General features: G+C 27.0%; 3 protein-coding genes and 1 long non-coding RNA gene across 5 annotated transcripts; 1 reads left to right on the top strand and 3 right to left on the bottom strand.

The window, feature by feature from the left end:
* Positions 1–4,521: 4,521 nt before the first annotated feature.
* Positions 4,522–5,267, bottom strand: LOC135926904 (ATP-dependent DNA helicase PIF1-like). The gene is made up of 2 exons (XM_065462838.1): positions 5,144–5,267; positions 4,522–5,033 (listed from the first exon to the last, which is right to left on the bottom strand). The coding sequence occupies exons 1-2, from the start codon at positions 5,265–5,267 to the stop codon at positions 4,522–4,524; spliced, it is 636 nt and encodes a 211-aa protein (XP_065318910.1).
* Positions 5,268–6,304: 1,037 nt separating this feature from the next.
* Positions 6,305–7,195, bottom strand: LOC135926903 (uncharacterized). Its single transcript, XM_065462837.1, has one exon. It carries the CDS (start codon positions 7,193–7,195, stop codon positions 6,305–6,307), a length of 891 nt encoding a protein of 296 aa, XP_065318909.1.
* Positions 7,196–9,392: 2,197 nt separating this feature from the next.
* On the bottom strand, positions 9,393–9,745 carry LOC135927519 (uncharacterized). The gene is made up of 3 exons (XR_010572109.1): positions 9,616–9,745; positions 9,526–9,580; positions 9,393–9,484 (listed from the first exon to the last, which is right to left on the bottom strand). It is a non-coding gene; the product is annotated as an uncharacterized LOC135927519 (long non-coding RNA).
* A 2,282-nt stretch (positions 9,746–12,027) lies between these two features.
* Positions 12,028–15,912, top strand: LOC135925819 (large ribosomal subunit protein uL16-like). 2 transcript variants are annotated; one of them, XM_065461315.1, is made up of 6 exons: positions 12,028–12,128; positions 12,170–12,228; positions 12,270–12,415; positions 12,458–12,558; positions 12,653–12,815; positions 15,655–15,912. In XM_065461315.1, exons 1-6 carry the CDS (start codon positions 12,106–12,108, stop codon positions 15,823–15,825), a joined length of 663 nt encoding a protein of 220 aa, XP_065317387.1. In that variant the 5' UTR covers positions 12,028–12,105; the 3' UTR covers positions 15,826–15,912. The 2 variants fall into 2 exon arrangements, with proteins under 2 accessions (XP_065317387.1, XP_065317388.1); XM_065461316.1 differs by having other exon boundaries at positions 12,060–12,128; positions 12,209–12,228.
* The last annotated feature ends 2,930 nt before the right edge of the window (positions 15,913–18,842 follow it).

Genomic DNA, 18,842 nt, shown 5'->3' with positions numbered 1-18,842 from the left:
CCCACTTATATTGTAAAGACATTAAATAGTTAGTAAAGGATGTTTTTTATGAAAAAGATAAACTTTTAGAAATATATTCTCTTAACAGCAAATGCAAAATATATTAATTAAATTCTATATAACTAATAGTTTATTATAAAAATATTTTACTGAGATATTATTATTATATTTAAAATTGAAATAAAAATTTAATATACAATTATAAAAAAATATATAAATGAGGAGGCAATATTTTATTTATTCGCTATCCTAATATTTAAGGAAAATAAATTTCAACATAATTTTAAAAGTAGCTTCTTAAATAGCTATTCTACATTTAAAGTTTAGATATAGCGCGCTATTTCTTTAGTAAAATAGTAGCTAAAATAATTGGAAAGTTACCTAAGTTATAGTGAGCTACATTTTAAAAGTAGTTCTAACAGCATTGCTAAAAATCAAATATTCAGCATTTTAAATTTTGACACATGAGAATAATGATCGAAATTAAATTTCGGTATTATATGATAAAAAAAATTAAAACTCGGGGTATAGCAATATAGAGTTATTAAATTGATGGGTTAAGCGGTTTTGCCCAAACCGAGCAAGTTTTGAGCCCAAAAATAGACCCTAGCCCTCCAATCCATTGACACATAAATAAAACCCGATTCGACTAAATTGGCCTATTGAACCTATTTATAATGTCAATTCGTTGGGTTAACAATGGGTAAAAATATATAGATATTTTAACTAATTTGTTTTTAGACGAGTTAAAGATTTTTGATATTAGAAAAATGTTTTGAGACTTTTAGGTACAAATAGAAAATTGGCCCTTCATTTATTTTTTATTTTCCTAACATTAAAAATATAAATTTATTGTGCTAAAGTTTTTGGTATTATAAAGAAGTTCTAAGTCCTTTGGTTCTAGTAATAGATTGGCACTGTCATTATTTTTTACTCCACGAAATAATAAAAAATAAAAAAATTCTAAAAACTTTATGTGATCAGATAAATGTTTTTGATATTAGAAAAAATAATAAGACCTTTGTGTCTAATAAGAAATTGGCACAATTATTTTCTCATTCTCCAAAGAAAATAAAAAAATATATATAAAAAATCAAATATCTGTTTTGAGCTCGGTTAAGAAAAATTGGTATAAGAGAAAATCTCTTAGGTCTTTTGATCTTAAAACAAATTCTCTTATATAATTTCCTACACAAAACAAAATATCAAAAGATTTTAAATAACTATATAAGCCATGTTAAATGTTTTTGATATAGTTATAAGATCGTTGGGATTCGTAAGAAATTGGCACTGTTATTATTATTTTTAGTCTACAAGGGAAATAAAAATATGAATAAAATATTCTGTTTTGAGCTGAGTTAAGCATTAGTAATAGAAACGAGTTTGAATATCCTGAGTATAATAAGGAATTCGACGAACTTATATTCATTTTTAAGATAAAAAATAATGAAAAATTTTTAATTATGTTTTCAATTGGATTATTTTTATATTATAAAGGAGTTCCAAGCAATGATATTATTTTTAATAACTTATTTTTCAAACAAATTATAGGTTTTTATATTGTAAAAGAGTTATAAGACTCCAGGGTATAATAAGAAGTTGTTCCTATTTTTTCCTACTCCTCAGGAAAATATTTCACCCGATTTAAAGGTTTTTAGTATTAGAAAGAAGTGATATTTTTATTTAATGGCATGCAGTTTGTATTTATTTTATAATAAGATAACCAAAGGCGTAGCCAGTGGGTTTGGAGGAATACCCTTCCCCCCCTTCCCCAAAAATATGTCACTTTCTTTTTGTGAATATTATTCTAAGATAATAAAAAATATCTTCCTAAGCTCCCTCCCCACCACCCTCCCCCAAAAATGTATGCATATATTTTAAACAATAATTAGATAGAAAGAATGTAAAAGTCCATAATGTCTTAAACTAAAACTAATGACTATAGTTCATATTTCTTTGGAACATGTATATATAAAAAAAGTGATAAACTATAGATATTATTTAAGATATGAAATATAAGCCAAAGACAAGTCTAAAGAGAAATGACCAATTTTATATATTTACTATTAATGCATTAAAATTATTAAATAATATATAATTTAGTACATTTTAAATCATAATAATAAGTTGTTTTTATAAAAATTAACATACTAGTCTATAAAATTTTCTACCGAGCATCAAATCAAAAATTTTTAACGGGCTGATTAGAGCCAGGCCGAGCTTTGCAGATTTCTAGTTTTTATGCTATTAAATAGTTAATAAACTATATTATAACTAGTTGATAACCCGTCAAAAATGACGGGGGTGAGAATTTTATTCGTTCTTTTACGATAATTCTTTTTACCCCTCCCCCTCCTCCTTCAGGCCAATTCCAACCCATTAAGACTAAGAGTGATGAATTGTCTTTTTTATTCAATGATTGATGAATAATATATTTTACCTTTATTTGATGATGGATGAATCAGAAATTTTCCTATTTTATGAGATGTGATTTCGAAATTTATATTTTAAATTACAAAAATGAATAAAAATGAAAAAATATCTCATATTAGCATCACACTGATCACTAGTGTTGTTAAAACGCCGCGAGTCGCGACCCCGACCCAAAGCTCGGGTCGTTTTATTCGACTCCGACTCTATGCTTGGGTCGTTTTTTTCGACTTCGACCCGAGTTCAAGCCGAAAAAAACGACTTCGACCCAAAATATGGGTCGTTTTTTTCGACTCCGACCCAAGTCCAAGCCGAAAAAAACGACCTCGACCCAAAATATGGGTCGTTTTTTACGACTCCGACTCAAAATTTGGGTTGTATTTTTCGACTCAAACTTGAAATTTGGGTCGTATTTTTCGACTCAAAATTTTGATTTAACATGTCTACAATATATATTTTTATCTATTTCATTTGAAAAAGTTCAAAAATAACCATCATGACAAATGGCACTTTTCTATGGTAAATCTTCACTTAAAAATTTTAAAATATAACTATGATGAATAGTTAATCAGAGCATTATAATTTAAAGAAGTTTTAAGTAACTTTCCTGCCTAAAATATTAATATATACTAAATGTTATTTGACTTTTGGTCGAAAAAAATGATCTAGATATTGGGTTAGGGGTGAAAAAAAGCAACCCTAACTTTAAGTCGTCTTTAAAAAAAAAGATCCATATTTTGGGTCGGATTGAATGAAACGACCCGATGTTTGAGTCTGAGTCAGAAAAACGACCCAAACTTTGAGTTGGAGTCGAAAAATACGACCCAAACTTCAAGTTTGAGTCGAAAAATATGACCCAAACTTCAAGTTTGAGTCGAAAAATACGACCCAAATTTCAAGTTTGAGTCGAAAAATACAACCCAAATTTTGAGTCGGAGTCGTAAAAAACGACCCATATTTTGGGTCGAGGTCGTTTTTTTCGGCTTGGACTTGGGTCGGAGTCGAAAAAAACGACCCATATTTTGGGTCTAAGTCGTTTTTTTCGGCTTGAACTCGGGTCGAAGTCGTAAAAAAACGACCAATACTTTGAGTTGGAGTCAAAAAAAACGACCCAAAATTTGGGTGAGCTCTGTTCGAGCCGACTCGGCTAAGCTGATTAACAACACTACTGATCACCCGTCAAGAATGACGGGGAATTATAATTTGAGATGTGATTTAGAAATTTATATTTAAAATTACAAAAATGAAACAATATCTCTTATTAGCACCCTAAATACTAACATTATTTACCAGAGCTCCTGTTAGTCAGAATTGCTGTTCACTCCCCACCGCGTGAAGGTAGGAGATGGATTTTAGGGGAGCAAAGAAATGAAAAAAAGAAGGAAGAAATAGAAAAAAAGAGACAAAGATATGAATTATAAGAAAATATAATAAATATTTATACTTCAAGAGTTGATGATTATCGGGTTACAACACATATGAATTTGTAGCCATATAAAAAATATAATATAATAAATTTTATAATATATAAAATTTTACCCAAAAAAGGAGATTTAAAATATTTTCAAAATTGAGAGGGATGTAAGAATTTTAAGCATTAGTCGGGTATATCACCGTATCTTGACTTTTATTTGTTAATGTTTTGCCATGGCTCGTAGTTTGCCGTAAATATCCTGAAATACGTGTAAATTGAAATTATAAAGTAGAATTTATCGTTGTTGGTGAGGAAGATGGTTTAGCGATGGTGAAGAAGTTCTCTTTTCTTTGCTCAATGTGGTTTCGTTTTTGAAGATGATGTTATAATTTCCTTGCTCGTAGTTTGCCGTAAATAACCTGAAAAAAAACGTGTAAATTGAAATTATAAAATAGAATTTACTGTTGTTGGTGAGGAAGATGGTTTAGCGATGGTGAAGAACTTCTCTTTTCTTTGCTCAATGTGGTTTCGTTTTTGAAGATGATGTAAAGTTGGTGATTTGATGGTGAATAACAAAGTTGGTGACTTTTTAAATTTCTTACAAATTATGAATTTAAGATTTCATTATATACGATATTTTGTGTGAATGTTTTATCATTTTTTAAAATTTTTCCTTGTTATTCTGATGGCAAAATCATAATTTTCATATTATTTTGAGATTTACATCTAGTAAGAGCCACATATAGTTGTCCATGGGCAAAGACGGGCTCAGGGAGGAATAAGCCTACATGATTAAAAGTTTGTCCTTGACTTTTATTTATTGTAATCACAAAAGCGGGAATTATAGGAAACTGTCGTCTTTTTAAAGTAAATGGTAACTGAGAGTCATTTGGAGCTAGATCTATTCGTGGGAGAAAAACTCGATAACCCTTATTAGTGCCTGTCAATACCTCAGCGTCGATAAAATTAATATGTAAATGTCGTATGATTAAACGGGTACCATTACAAAGTCCTTTCTTTGGGCTCAAGTTGCGTAATAGCATAACAATTGTACCAACCTTAAGTGTTAGCTTGTGAGGTGGCATACCGGATGGAGTTTGTGAATGCAAAAATTCTATTGGAAAATTTATTATATCATCCTTATTATCGCTTTCAATGGAATCTGCACTATAATAATGTTTGATAGGGCCTGAATTTTATTAATGATATCGTTGTTGAGGGTAAGTGCAATTTTATTTTTGGTGGTTAATATTATTTTAGTTGAAAGACTATCTATATCAGCAATTTCTATAGAATTACCATACACACATTTTATTAATGAATCATTTTCAAGCAAATAAGGTGGGATTTCAACACTATTTGTAGGAAGATCAGAATTGCTGCTTGATAGCCTGCCCATCTCCAATTTTAAGTAACCAAGCATTGTAATCAACTTGCTCTGATGGAATACGCATATTATCAATCAAATGTATTATTTTAAAAAGGCTCCATAAATCTGAACTTTTTATACAGGACTCTATAATATACACTTTGGAGCCTTTAGGCACTACTGATAAAGTCTGTCTAAAATCACCACCTAATAAAATAACTTTTCCGCCAAATGGGTGGGAATTTTTCATAATGTCTTTAAGTAATCGGTCAATGCATCGCAAAGCGTGTTTTGTTTAGTCATCATTGTGGCCTCATCAATAATAATCAATTTGCTATTTTTAATATCTAGAGCTAGCGAACTATGTAAATTCATATGGGATGTAGAAGTTTCAAAGATAGGCACAGGTAATTTAAATCCGCTATGGATGGTTCTTCCCCCCTTTAAAAGAATAGAGAATATGCCGGCGGTTGCTAAAGGAAATACAATTTGATTTTTTGCTCTCATATAACACATTAAGGTATTGTAAAGATACGTTTTACCTGAACCTCCAGGGCCATCCACGAAGAAATATCTTTCTGGAATATTTTCTAATTCAATCGCTTGTATAATTAAATCAAAAGCATATTTTTGTAATATGTTTAATTTAGATATACGCTCGATTGATATCGGCAGCTTCAACATGGGCATCATAATGTTGTTTTGGGGGAATTTTGTAGGTGAAGGAAGATCAAACTTTGACAGCATAAACCATGATCAAGAAAAACGCTTTCAATGTCGATTAAAGCCATGTTTATTGCAATTACTTCTGAATATTGACGCAAATAATCTTCAATCATCATAAATCTGAACCTATTCCATAGATATGCAGGATTTTCAGGCTGACAAAAAATGCAGATAAAGGCGAAGTTGTGCGGCATTTTATATATTGATCTCTCTTCTAAGCATGATTCCCACTCTTTATCATCTGATAACAAATTTCTTTTAATAGCTGCCTCTTTAAAAGTACTCATTAAAATTCCATTAATAGTTTTTAAATAATCAAAACTTGTAGCCCCGCAAACATGAAGAAATAATAATCGAAGGAAGAATCATTCACCAGAATTAGGATGAACGGAATACATTCTCGAAATTACATTTAATCGTTTTTTTCTTAGTTTCCAATGGTAATTTGTAAACACATAATGATAAGGTATTTCCCCATAAAGATATTGTCTAGCATCTAGATCTGTCTTATTTAACTCAAACCTTGCCGTTAAAGTAGTATGTTTATTTTCTGATCTCAATAAAGCATCTCTTTCATGTCCAGCAGTGAAATATACTGGCTGTTGTAAAGGTAAATGAATTCCTAAGCGAATAACAGCGTGCGAGCGGTCATGCATATTATTTTCTAATAATCTACACATTGATTCACATGCACTCACATATCGCGCATTTAAATGTGATTTAATTTCGTCATAAATATTTATATTTGAAGCAACATTAATGTCAACATTAGTACAGTCATAGCCCTTATAAATATACTTAAAGATATATTTTACCGATTTAATAGATGTACAAATTTCCACGTTAATATGAGCATTGAATTTTAACATTAGATATCGATTATATGGAATAACATAATGATTATCCGTAGGTTTACCGGAAAGAATTGTAATACCATTATCTCGCCTTTTATAATATGGATACCCATCAATATTTGGTCTTGTTTCCATTTGAAAATCCTTAGGAAATTTTTTGGTACATATGCCATTTTCCATGCAAGGCGATTTGGGGTTAAATATCCCGCAAGGACCATGTATCATAAAATGGGTAACAATCTGAAAAAGTTTAGGTTCGAGAATTTCATCTGGCATTTCGGCACAAACAAATTTATCTATAGCTTGAGATGTTTCAATTTTGCTATCATCGTTTAAAATAATAAGTATATGGGCATGAGGCAAACCTCTTTTTTGGAACTCGATTGTATATATAAAAGCCATAGATTTACCAAATATATTTTTTTTATTTATATCGAACAATAATTCATTTAATTTCAATTTAAAAACACGGGCTATTAAATCTGGCTATCTGCAAGACTTTGCCCGGGAAATAGATTTTCCTTAATTTCACGCCAATTAGGATTGCATGTAAAAGTAATAGACAAATCAGGTTTGCCAAATTTGAGCACAATGGCCATTGCATCGTGATAGCGTTCTCGCATATTTCTTTGAGAACCTTGAAAGGATGATGGTAATATTACTGCTTTACCGGGAATTATATTGTTTGACTTTGTTTCCAAATAGTCCATTAATCCAGAATATTTATCTACTCGTAATTTTGGCTGATTTTGTCTAATAAAATTTAAATTATTCGCCTCGACCTGTAAATAGGAATCAACAATATATTGTTGTGATAATTTCCCAACAAAAAGGATTGGGTTTATTTCATTTTCACGAATTGTTAATCTAAATATTTTAAACTGTAGTAGTGAGATATTTGCCCTTGTACGCCCTGCATCTTCACCCTTTAAATCTGGTTTCCAACCAGGGTCACCAAAAGGAAATAATAGAGGATATACCATTGGATCAAGATTAGGGCTTAATATATTTATATTTATCAGATCACTACCATCAACTCGAGGATAGACCTTGATATCCCGTTCAAATGGGGGTTCACCATCATCATTTGTAAAAATCATAGCTACTTCATCTTATGAGTAAATTTATACCCTAATTTTGCGTAACATATTAATTTACTATGTTATTTATATATTTTTTAAATTATCTATATTATTTTATATAGATAAGCAATATACCTAGGAATCCAATCTTATTTTCTATTTATTTTAGGATAAGTCCATTTCAATTAAATCTAACAGAGAGAGAGAAAGGATCAAATTTAAAAATATAATTTACATCTATACAAACAAAATGATTATATTATTCATTTGCCTCCAACTATTCTCATTTCTAAAAAGGTTTTATATTTTGTTTAATTATTATTTATTGCTATTTAAAATATTAATTTTTTTAAATTTAACTTTTTTGTTTAATTATTATTTATTGCTATTTAAAATATTAATTTTTTTAAATTTAACTTTTTACAAAAGAATAGTTGAAAGCCAATTAGTAATTAAATTATTTTGTTTGAATAGAATAATAGATGTAAATTTTATATTATTGAATTTGATTCTCTGTTGTGAGATATAATTTAAATTGACTTATCTTAAAATAAGTGTATAAAAAAGAATATCATATTTTTTTGAAAAGATAAGATTCCTATGTATAAGAGAATTTATTGTTATTCTTATCTATATAAAATAATATAGATAACTTAATATATAAATAACATAGTAAATTATTATGTCACAAAAAAATAGGGTATAAATTTACTTATAAAAATCTAAAGTCTGATAAAATGAAAAATATATAACTGAGTCATGAAAATTTTTGTATTGGTTAAGGGTTCAATGATAGGTTTGTTAGTGCTTAATAGAACAAATTATTACATATCCTTTATTGGTTGAATTTTAAAAAAAATGAATATTAAATTAAAAAGAATATGGAAAATAAGGTTACCTCTTTTATTGAAAGGATAGGTTATTAGGTGAAAGAGAATTTGTATTTTTTATTGTTATTCATCTATATAGTTAAAATTTACCTATAAAAATTAAAAATTTAAATAGACAGATAAAAGGAAGAATCCATACTTATGACTCATAGATTCTTGAACTTGGTTAAGAGTCAATAGTAGGTTAGGCAGTGCTAATTATATTTAGCCCATCATTGGTAATTTTAATTTATGTGCACAATAAAAAATCATTTGAACTAAATTTAGATTCATTTATTTGCAATTTTAGAAAAATTTTAAAATAACCCCTGATCTTAATAAATATAAATTTCTGAATAAGATCCCATTAAATAAGAAAATTTCTAATTATCCATCATTGAATAAAGGAGAAAATTATTCCCCATTAATCTTGATGGGCTATCAGCTAGTTTAATATATAATGATATCAAATGTTAAATTTATACATAAATTCAAGAATTAAAATAATCTTTAAATAAATATATTATTCCTCTTGTATTTTTCATAATCAATAATATATTTTACAGGCATTTTCAACTGAGCACTTTATAGATTTATAATTAATGGCAAATTTATCAGTAGTTATGCCAAATGTGCATTCAATCACTACTTAACTTATAATGTTTTGCTTCTGGACTGGTATTTTTCATAGGATAAGGTTTCATAGTTTTTTAAGGTGTTTGATATTGGTTTTTCTAACTCTAAAATAATTAAAAATTATTTATTAATATTAAAAATTTACTTTGATATAAAGTGCTTACCATCTAATGAGCCAGGTCAAAATATTTTTGTGCAATCTAAAAATATATTAATATATCTAAATTTATAATACCTTCTCCCAATGTTCTCTAGTTGGAACTGGCATATGAATATCTTTTAAAGTTTTCCATATAGCATCACATACCTCTGGAATGATGGTAACAATGCATTTTGCTTATTCTGATTTTTAACTTGGTTTGTTTTTTCTTATATTGGTAGTTGGGTTTTGTTGAAAAATCCAATAAAAATAATATAATTATATATAAGAACTGAAAAAATTATAGTTGGTTGCTGGATACCATTGCTTTGATATGTGAAGTGAATGAAATGGTAAGTGTATGAATGCTGAGCTTGGTAAGGTGATTACTATTGGACCGATTAAGCTATAATCATTTTTATTGGACAAATATGTTTTAATACAAAACTATTGGCTAAATTTGATTGACGTTTTTTGAGGATTATATATATAGATCTCATACTTATTTGGATTTGGACCTTGAAAATAATTTTAGGAAGAGACATGATAATTAAATTTAAAAATCAATAATATAGTTGATTAGTGATTTTGAACTCGGCTAAAAAATTAAATTATTATTTGTTAACATATATTAAAATTTTTAACTTTGTTTGTTTCTATTGATTTGGGTAGATTAAGATTCTGTTGAATGGTACATTTCGGTAATATGATTCGTAGAATCTAATTTAAATAAATTTATTTGTTAACATAAATTAAAATTTTTAACTTTGTTTGTTTTTATTGATTTAGGTAGATTAAGATTCTGTTGAATGGTACATTTCGATAATATGATTCGTGAAATCTAATTTAAATAAATTTATTTTTTAACATAAATTAAAATTTTTAACTTCGTTTGTTTTTAGTGATTTGGGTAGATTAAGATTCTGTTGAATGGTACATTTCGGTAATATATATCGTGGAATCTAAGTTTAAAAAAATATATTTGATAACATAAATTAAATTTTTTAACTTCGTTTGTTTCTATTGATTTGGGTAGATTAAGAGTCTGTTGAATGGCACATTTCGGCAATATGATTCGTGGAATCTAATTTAAATAAATTTATTTGTTGATATAAATTAAAATTTTTAACTTGATTTGTTTTTATTGATATAGGATCACTGAAAAAATTATACTTAGATATTGTACCAAACCATGTAAAAAATTTTAATTTATATACATTACAAATCATACCTCATTAAATATGAAAATTCTGATTCATTTTGATTTTAGAGAAAATTTCCTATCTTATAAGGTAATTAAAAATTTTAACCTGGTTTGTTTTTATTGATATAATAATTACAAAAAAAAATTATACTTGGTTGTTGGACATTGATGTAGATAGCGTATTCTGATTTATAAAAAATAATATAATTATAAAGAAACTGAAAAAATAATACTTGGTGTTGGACCAAACCAATTTTAAATTTTATACATTACAAATCATACCTCATAAAATAGGAAAATTCTGATCCATTTTGATTTTAGCTAAATTATTTTGTAAAAATAAAACAACCTAAAAAAAGTGGATCCACATTTATTAATTAAGGCCCCTGACCTGATTACTGGTTTCAGATGATAAAGCTAGGTAATTATATATCTTTTAAATTTTAATTTTTTTCTAGATTTATGTTAATTGAGGTTGGCTTTCTTAACTAAATTATTTTGTAAACAAAATAAATCAAAATTGTAAAAAAATTTTTACCTTGTTTTGTTTTCTTTCCATTATTTTGTAACCTATGAAAAAACTTTTCATATATGTGTATTAAATTATATATTATATATATTATCTTTAATCAAAATTGTAAAAAAATTTTTGTTTTCTTTCCATTATTTTGTAACCTATAAAAAAACTTTTTATATATGTGTATTAAATTATATATTATATATATTAATAAGAAATATCTGTAAGATGTAATAGTAGATGAAATTATGGTTTTTTTTGTAATGATATGGTTATAGAGTGATGTGGTATAGTTTTTATGGAAGTGATTTGTGAATGAAAGATTTAGTTTTCACGTTGATTACCATTGATCAAATTTGCTATAATCATTTTGATTGGACAAATAATATTTAAAAGAAAACTATTGGCTAAATTTGATTGACATTTTTTGAGGATTATATATATAGATATTAGAGAGGTATAATTTAAATATATTATCAAATACCAAAAATGATTATTTAAAAGCTATTAAATAAATATTAAAAGATTTTTAGAAATTATTAATATATATTAGATTATAATTAATTTAGTAAAATTTTAAAATAAAATTCCATTTAAAAATATAAAAATGAAATATTTAAATGAATAAAATATATATTATTTGTAAATATTATGCTTTTTAAACAATAATATTCCTTTTATATTATTTTCTGAAGAGGGAAAAGTAGTATTGAATCAATATTCCTATATTTAAAAAATTTTATTTTGCGATATTCGAATTGAAATAGGATATATTATTTAGTGTTTGAAAATATAAGATAGTTGACCCGAGTTTTAACAGTTGATACCGGAATTTAAAATCCTCACTTTTACATATTGAGTCGAGATGGGTAGAAGACCAGCTAGATGGTAAATGTATAAATTTATATATTCTTATATTTTCAAAAAAGTTATCGTTATTGTAAAAATAAACCTTATCCAAAATCAAGGTTTTGCAGAGGTGTGCCAGGTATGATACAAAAGTTTTCAATTAATTTTGTTTTATTTCAGACTCTAAAATAAGGATATACGATATGGGCAAAAAAAGAGCATCAGTTATGGAGTTTCCATTATGTATTCACATGGTTTCAGATGAATATGAACAGTTATCATCTGAAGCCTTAGAAGCAGCTCGTATATCTGCAAATAAATATCTGGTAAATTTTTTTTTCTATTTGAAAATTTTAATTATTATTTAGGTAAAACATTGTGGGAAAGATGCCTTCCATTTAAGAGTGCGTGTTCATCCATATCATGTAATTCGTATCAATAAAATGTTGTCATGTGCAGGAGCTGATAGGTTTTTATTTTTTAATATGATTTGATTTACAATTTCTCTTGCTAAATGATTCTATTACTTTTAAATTCAAAAATATCATATACTTTCATATTAGGCTGCAAACTGGAATGAGGGGAGCTTTTGGTAAACCACTAGGCACAGTTGCAAGAGTGAATATTGGTCAAATTATTATGTCTGTTAGAATAAAAGATCAACATAAAACCCAATCTATTGAGGCTTTGAGGAGAGCTAAATTTAAGTTCCCTGGCAGGCAGAAGGTATAATATTTATTGTAATATTAGAATAATTAAAAACTATTATATATTTTAAAGTTATTTATACATTAAGAATATTTTTTATTTTTAAACAGACTTTAAATACTTATTTTCTTAAATGATCTTTTAGCTTGATTTTATAATCTTCTCATTATTTTAGGGCCTTGAAGGAAAAAAATTTAAGCCATATATTATTTTATACATTAACCAAAATAATGAAAAACTCAAATTTAAATAAAAATGAATTGAAATTCTGATTATTTAAATTCTTATTCTTTATAAGATATTTATGTTACATATATCAGAGGTTTGCACAGGTCAAAATTAGAAGTCATCAAGATCTTTTGGCATTTTCCAGAATTTTGCAAATTGATTCAAAGGAAATAAAAATATGAGTAGCACATAAATATTAAACTCAATTATATGATTTTTGAACTGTTTAATTGATATGATTTAAATATTGAATCATAAAACTTTTCGTTATTTGGATCTTAGGATGGTTTAACATAGGAGAATCCATATAAATAATTTTAGACAGCTTTTTAAAAAAGTACAAAGATATTAATATTTATAATTTATTTTTAAATAATAAATCAAAATATTAGCTTAAAATTCAAAAAAAAATTTAATACACTGGCTGTATTAAAATTTTGTGAAATATCAGATTGCAATACTGCCTTATTTTTTTATCCTTTGTCAGGGTTGGTTAAATTTTTCTTATATATGGGTCAATTTTTTTATTTCTTGGCCCTCAGATGAAGCATTGCAGATCTCTAATGTGCATTATAATTTTACAATAAACTTTTACCTAAATTAACTTTTCAAAAAGTTGGGAAAAACTCCCATAACTACAAAGGTGGGATCTATTTTAACTCAAATTTTAAGACAATCATAGCATCTTTCCTTTTTATTTGATGGAATATGTTTTTCATCATTTATATTGAGAACCTCCCCAATGTTGTTACGTAATAATCTACATATACTAGGGTTCTCAGATCTGCTAATCATATATGGAGTTATCAGTTCCATTGCTAGTAATTTTATAAAATTTTATATTTGATAAGTTATTATCTTTATAAAATATCAGTACATTTATTATTGATATATTTACTATAGTATAAAAAATGGTCAATGGCCATCTATTTGATTTTCTGGATGTAGAATATATGGAGCAGACTTGATCAACTTCAGTTTTTGTTAAATTATAAAACGTTATAATTTCTGGTTTTTTCAACTCACCAATTGATGCATTAATTTTGTTATCATAAAACTACAATCTTAAACTTTTTGGTATGTATGAAATACAGTTGTATTTTCTCTATATGCAAATCTCTATTTTTTATGATTCTCCAAAATATAATGTAGTGTCAGCATTGGAGGAATGGGTATACCACACTTAAAATATGCGAACATGTATTCTCTTTGAAAAATATTACAAAACTTTAATGACTTTGTTATTATATATAAAGTATTTAAGAATTAATGTGGGGGGGGGGAAGGGGATTAACTAAGCCATTTATCACAAACTCAATTTTCAAAATTCTCCAGCAAAATAAAAATTTTCGCCAAATTTTTCTTGCAATTGATCATACATACCCCGTTTAAAAGTCAAAACAAATCTTTTCCTCTTCAGGAATTCTTAGTATTTTATATGCATTAGAAATTAATATTCTTTTAAATTATCACAATTTGTTATCTTGTGATTTATTATAAGTTGTTTTGTTTATCCCATTCAAATTAGTATTTCTGAAATTTACAGTTTTAATTTAAAATAACATATTTAAGTATTTTATTTTCCAAATTTTAACAACTTATTTCTAAATAATAAATCATTTATTTTTATTATAATTATATAACAGACATGTCAAATCCAAATAATCTAATTAGCAGGAAAATAAATAGGTTTTTGTGCTGGGTTTGTGCTTTTTTTGTGCTCATGGTTCATGCTCAGAGCAGGACAGAGCACAAAATTGGGTTGTAAATTTTATGACCAAGCAAATTAACAACTAAGATCATATGCATACATTTTGTCATGAATGTTATTACAAAAATTTACATAATATTTGATGATTATTATTTTTTTATAAAATTATCATTATTCAACATTGATATAAAATATATAATAAAGTTTGCATTTTTTAAATTTTTTTGGTGATAATACTATAATTAAAAGATGGTCCCTAAAATTTTTTATTTTAGGATTAAGATTATGTATTTATAATCAATATTTTTTAAATGTATATTCAAATTTTAATGTTCTGAGATATAACTAATCAATATTTGGGGTAAAAGCCCACCTTTGTTACGGGAGTTTTAAATACTTCTAGAACTTGATGATATTAAATTTTCTATATACTTGCATTATAGTTTTTTTCTCCACAAGAAAAAAAAATTATAAAATTGCAAAATTTTGCGTCACAATATTAACATTAAAAATTTATAAATAAAATATTTTTTTTCAATTTTATATATTAATTTGTAATATACAATAATATTAATTAATAATAAAAAAATTTCTTAATTACAAAGGGACATATTACTACCCTAAACTCAACAAATTGCAAATTTTAAAAAATATCAAATCAATTATCTTGAAATTTGATAGATATTCCTTATAACAAAATATTAAACTACTATAAATCTTCAGGTTTTTTTATTGCCAAGATTATAAATGCTGATAAGTATTATATACCCCACCTTTGTAGTGAAGGATTAAGAAGTATTTATTTTTATATATTAAAGTGTAATTAGAAACAGATGATTTTGACATTGCCAGAAAAGGAATCATTAGAAACAATTTTTTTTAAATAATAGCTGATAATTTTTAAATATTATTTGTAAGGTAATGGTGTCAAATAAGTGGGGTTTCACTCGTTTTACAAAAGAACAATTTCAGTCCCTTATGAAGCAAGGTAGACTCAGGAATGATGGAATTACTGCTCTCTATATGCCAGAACATGGACCTCTTAAAAATTGGAAAGATTTTTCAACCACTTTTATATCAACTGCATGATTTAAAAAATTTCAGGCATTAATTATTGATTATTAACGATGTTTAATATTTTAATTATATGAAAAATAAAATTATCATATAATATGATTGTATTTGATCAGAGTTTGGCATTACTGTGAATATCTATATCTAACATACCTTATCTTCATTTTATTTTTATTTCTTTGGACAAAGATATAGAGGTCATTCCATGTCAAATGAGCAAAAAAATCAAGATTTTCGGCCGACCTCTTTCAATTTCGATAAAAAGTTGTAGACTGGTTATATATGTTCCCATTAGATTATGAACAAAATTTTAGCTCATTAGCAACTATATTAGCAGAGATAATCGGGGTTAAAGGTCCAAAAAACGTCTTTTTTTGCTTTTTACTGATGTTAAATAATTATTTATTAATTTAAAACTAAATATGATCAAATTATGAATCTAATATCAATAGCTAAGTTAATTGATAATTATGGCGAAAATATCAAAGTTAATTTATTTTAAAATATGGGTCATCTTATGGTCAGTTGAAAATTTGAAATTAATATTTCGAAATGTATATGATCTTCTATTTTTTAATTTTTTTAAGAAATATTATCCGTTTACTATTTTTTTAAATAATTTCTTCAACAATTAGCATGGCTGGATATTTATTTAAAAAAATATTGCGGTTTTTATACATAAAAAAATAGATGGCGCTATATATAATAGTTTTAATATGTTAAAATTCATTTTTTTTATTGATTAAAAATATTTTAATGTATTATATATCATAAAATTCGATTATATAACTTTGTAAACCTTATTCCCCTGAGATATTTGCAGGATAAAAATTTTTAATAATTTTTTTAAAATAATTAAAAAATCCGACTAGTACACGAACAAAAAACAAAGGTAGAAAGTCCAGGGTGTAAATTTGGCAAGGATGAAATTAAGAGAGCAGTGAAAAAATGGAAGGTAGCGGGTCAGGGTGGTATCAGATGTTTATAGGTTCTGATTTGGTGATTGAATGGGTAATTAATTAGGCCAATCAACTTGTAACAAGGAACTATTCCCGATGATTGGTGAAGGATTATAGTCATTCATCTATACAAGGGGAAAGGTGATATTTTAGATTACGAGTCTTACAGAACTATTAAACTCTTGGAACATGTAATGAAAGTATTTGAGAAGGTGTTGGAGAAGTGGATAAGGGAAAAATTAAAATTGATGAAATGCAGTTTGTTTTTACAAAAGGGAAAACACGACAATGCAATTTTTGTGATGAGACAAATACAGGAGTATCTTGCGAAGGAAAAGAAACTATTATGCTTTGTTGATTGGAAAAAGCATTTGACATGGTGCCATGTGAAGATGGGCCTTGAAAAAATCAGGTGTGGAAGAATGTTTGGTTATGGCAATGTATATGGGAGCACAAACTGCGGTACAAACGGATGATGGAGATAGTCAGCGTCTACATGACAGAAAATTTGATGGAAGCACAAACCTCCCTACATAATCTACCCTTTCCCCCTAAAAAAATTCAGCAGCCTTCGGATGCGATATTCACCAAACCCCAATGCTATATACCATTTATAATCTCACAACAAAATTTTATTTACATCCTTTCAGGCATATTTAGGCTAGAAAATCAGTCATCAATAAACAAAACCTATGCCAATATTTAGAGTCTTTATTGATCTTCAAACCAGACATCAGCGGAATCAAAAGTTAATGAGTTTTAAGCAAAATAAGGAAAGTGTGAAATTTTTAAGCTGGCGAAACGACTTGAGGATCAATTTCCGAAACTTATACCATTTTATAACCCGTTAATTGATCTTCTATCCCGACAGCAGCGGAATGAACCGTTACTGAGTTATGAGCAAAATAAGAAAGTGTTGGCACTTTGCCAAAACCGAAAGTATAAAAGATCTTGTGAAACTTGGCAATTTTATAGTATCCAATTTGTGCGTTAAAATTCTCCAAACCGGATATCTGTATCACTAACCGTAACCGCGTTATAACCGTTTTAAAACGTGAAGCTGGCCGAATTATTTTTAGAAAGTGAGGATCAATTAAAATTATGCGAAAGTGTAGCCCGTTAATCCTCCAGAATCTTTAAACCATATACCTGCGGAATTAACTGTTAGTGAGTTATGAGCAAAATAAAAAATGTTAGCGCTTTGCCAAAATAAAAAAGATTATATTTTGAAACTTAGCAATTATTTAGTGTTCAATATGTGCATTAATAATCTCCAAATCGGTATCAATAACTGCAACTGTGTTATAACTGTTTTAAAAGCGTGAAGTTATCTTAATTATTTATAAAAAGAGTGAGGTTCAATTACGAAAATTATGCCAACTCTAGTGCGTTTATTGATCCTCCAGAATCTTTAAACCGCACATCAGCGAAATGAACCGTTCGTGAGTTATAGGAAAAATAGAAAAGTATTGTCATTTTGCCAAAATTTAAAATTCGAGCAATCATTTTTTTAGTTAAAGGCAATATTTAGTGCCTTAAATGATCCTCCATATTCTTCAAACGGAATGTCAAAAAAAATAAAAGGAAAGTGAGTTATCAATAATAAATGTTACAAGGTCAAATTTTGGCCTTACAAATTATGGATCAATTAAAGATGAAACTTGTATCATTTTTTGGTGCTCCGTTGATAACAAGTGCTTTAAAAAGTTTAATAGCCGGAATTAAAATGCAAAAGTTAATAACAAAATAAATGGCGATACATCAAATCAAAATTCAGAGCAGCGACAAACATCCTATTTTTGCCATTATTTGTGATTTATAAACTTTTTTATGTGCTTAGTAAATGTTTCAAGGTCAAATTTTTATACAGAAATTGTGGAAGTAAGCCCTATTAATTGTTTACGATTTTGCGAGGCCAATAATAAAGCTTGAAAGGCTATTATGTTTCTCTTATAAAAGTCTATCCCTTTGTTATTGATAGATCTTGACATTTAAAAAAATATATATTCGAAGAATGTAATATTCATTTTGAGTTATACTACAAGTAGCTATCTAGATAAATTATATATTGTT

This window comes from Gordionus sp. m RMFG-2023, chromosome 3 (assembly GCF_954871325.1).
Source record: "Gordionus sp. m RMFG-2023 chromosome 3, tfGorSpeb1-WG-v2, whole genome shotgun sequence".
Lineage (NCBI taxonomy): Eukaryota > Metazoa > Nematomorpha > Gordioida > Chordodea > Parachordodidae > Gordionus > Gordionus sp. m RMFG-2023.
The sequence above is the reverse complement of the archived record's forward strand: the minus strand, read 5'-3'. Positions and strand labels throughout refer to the sequence as shown.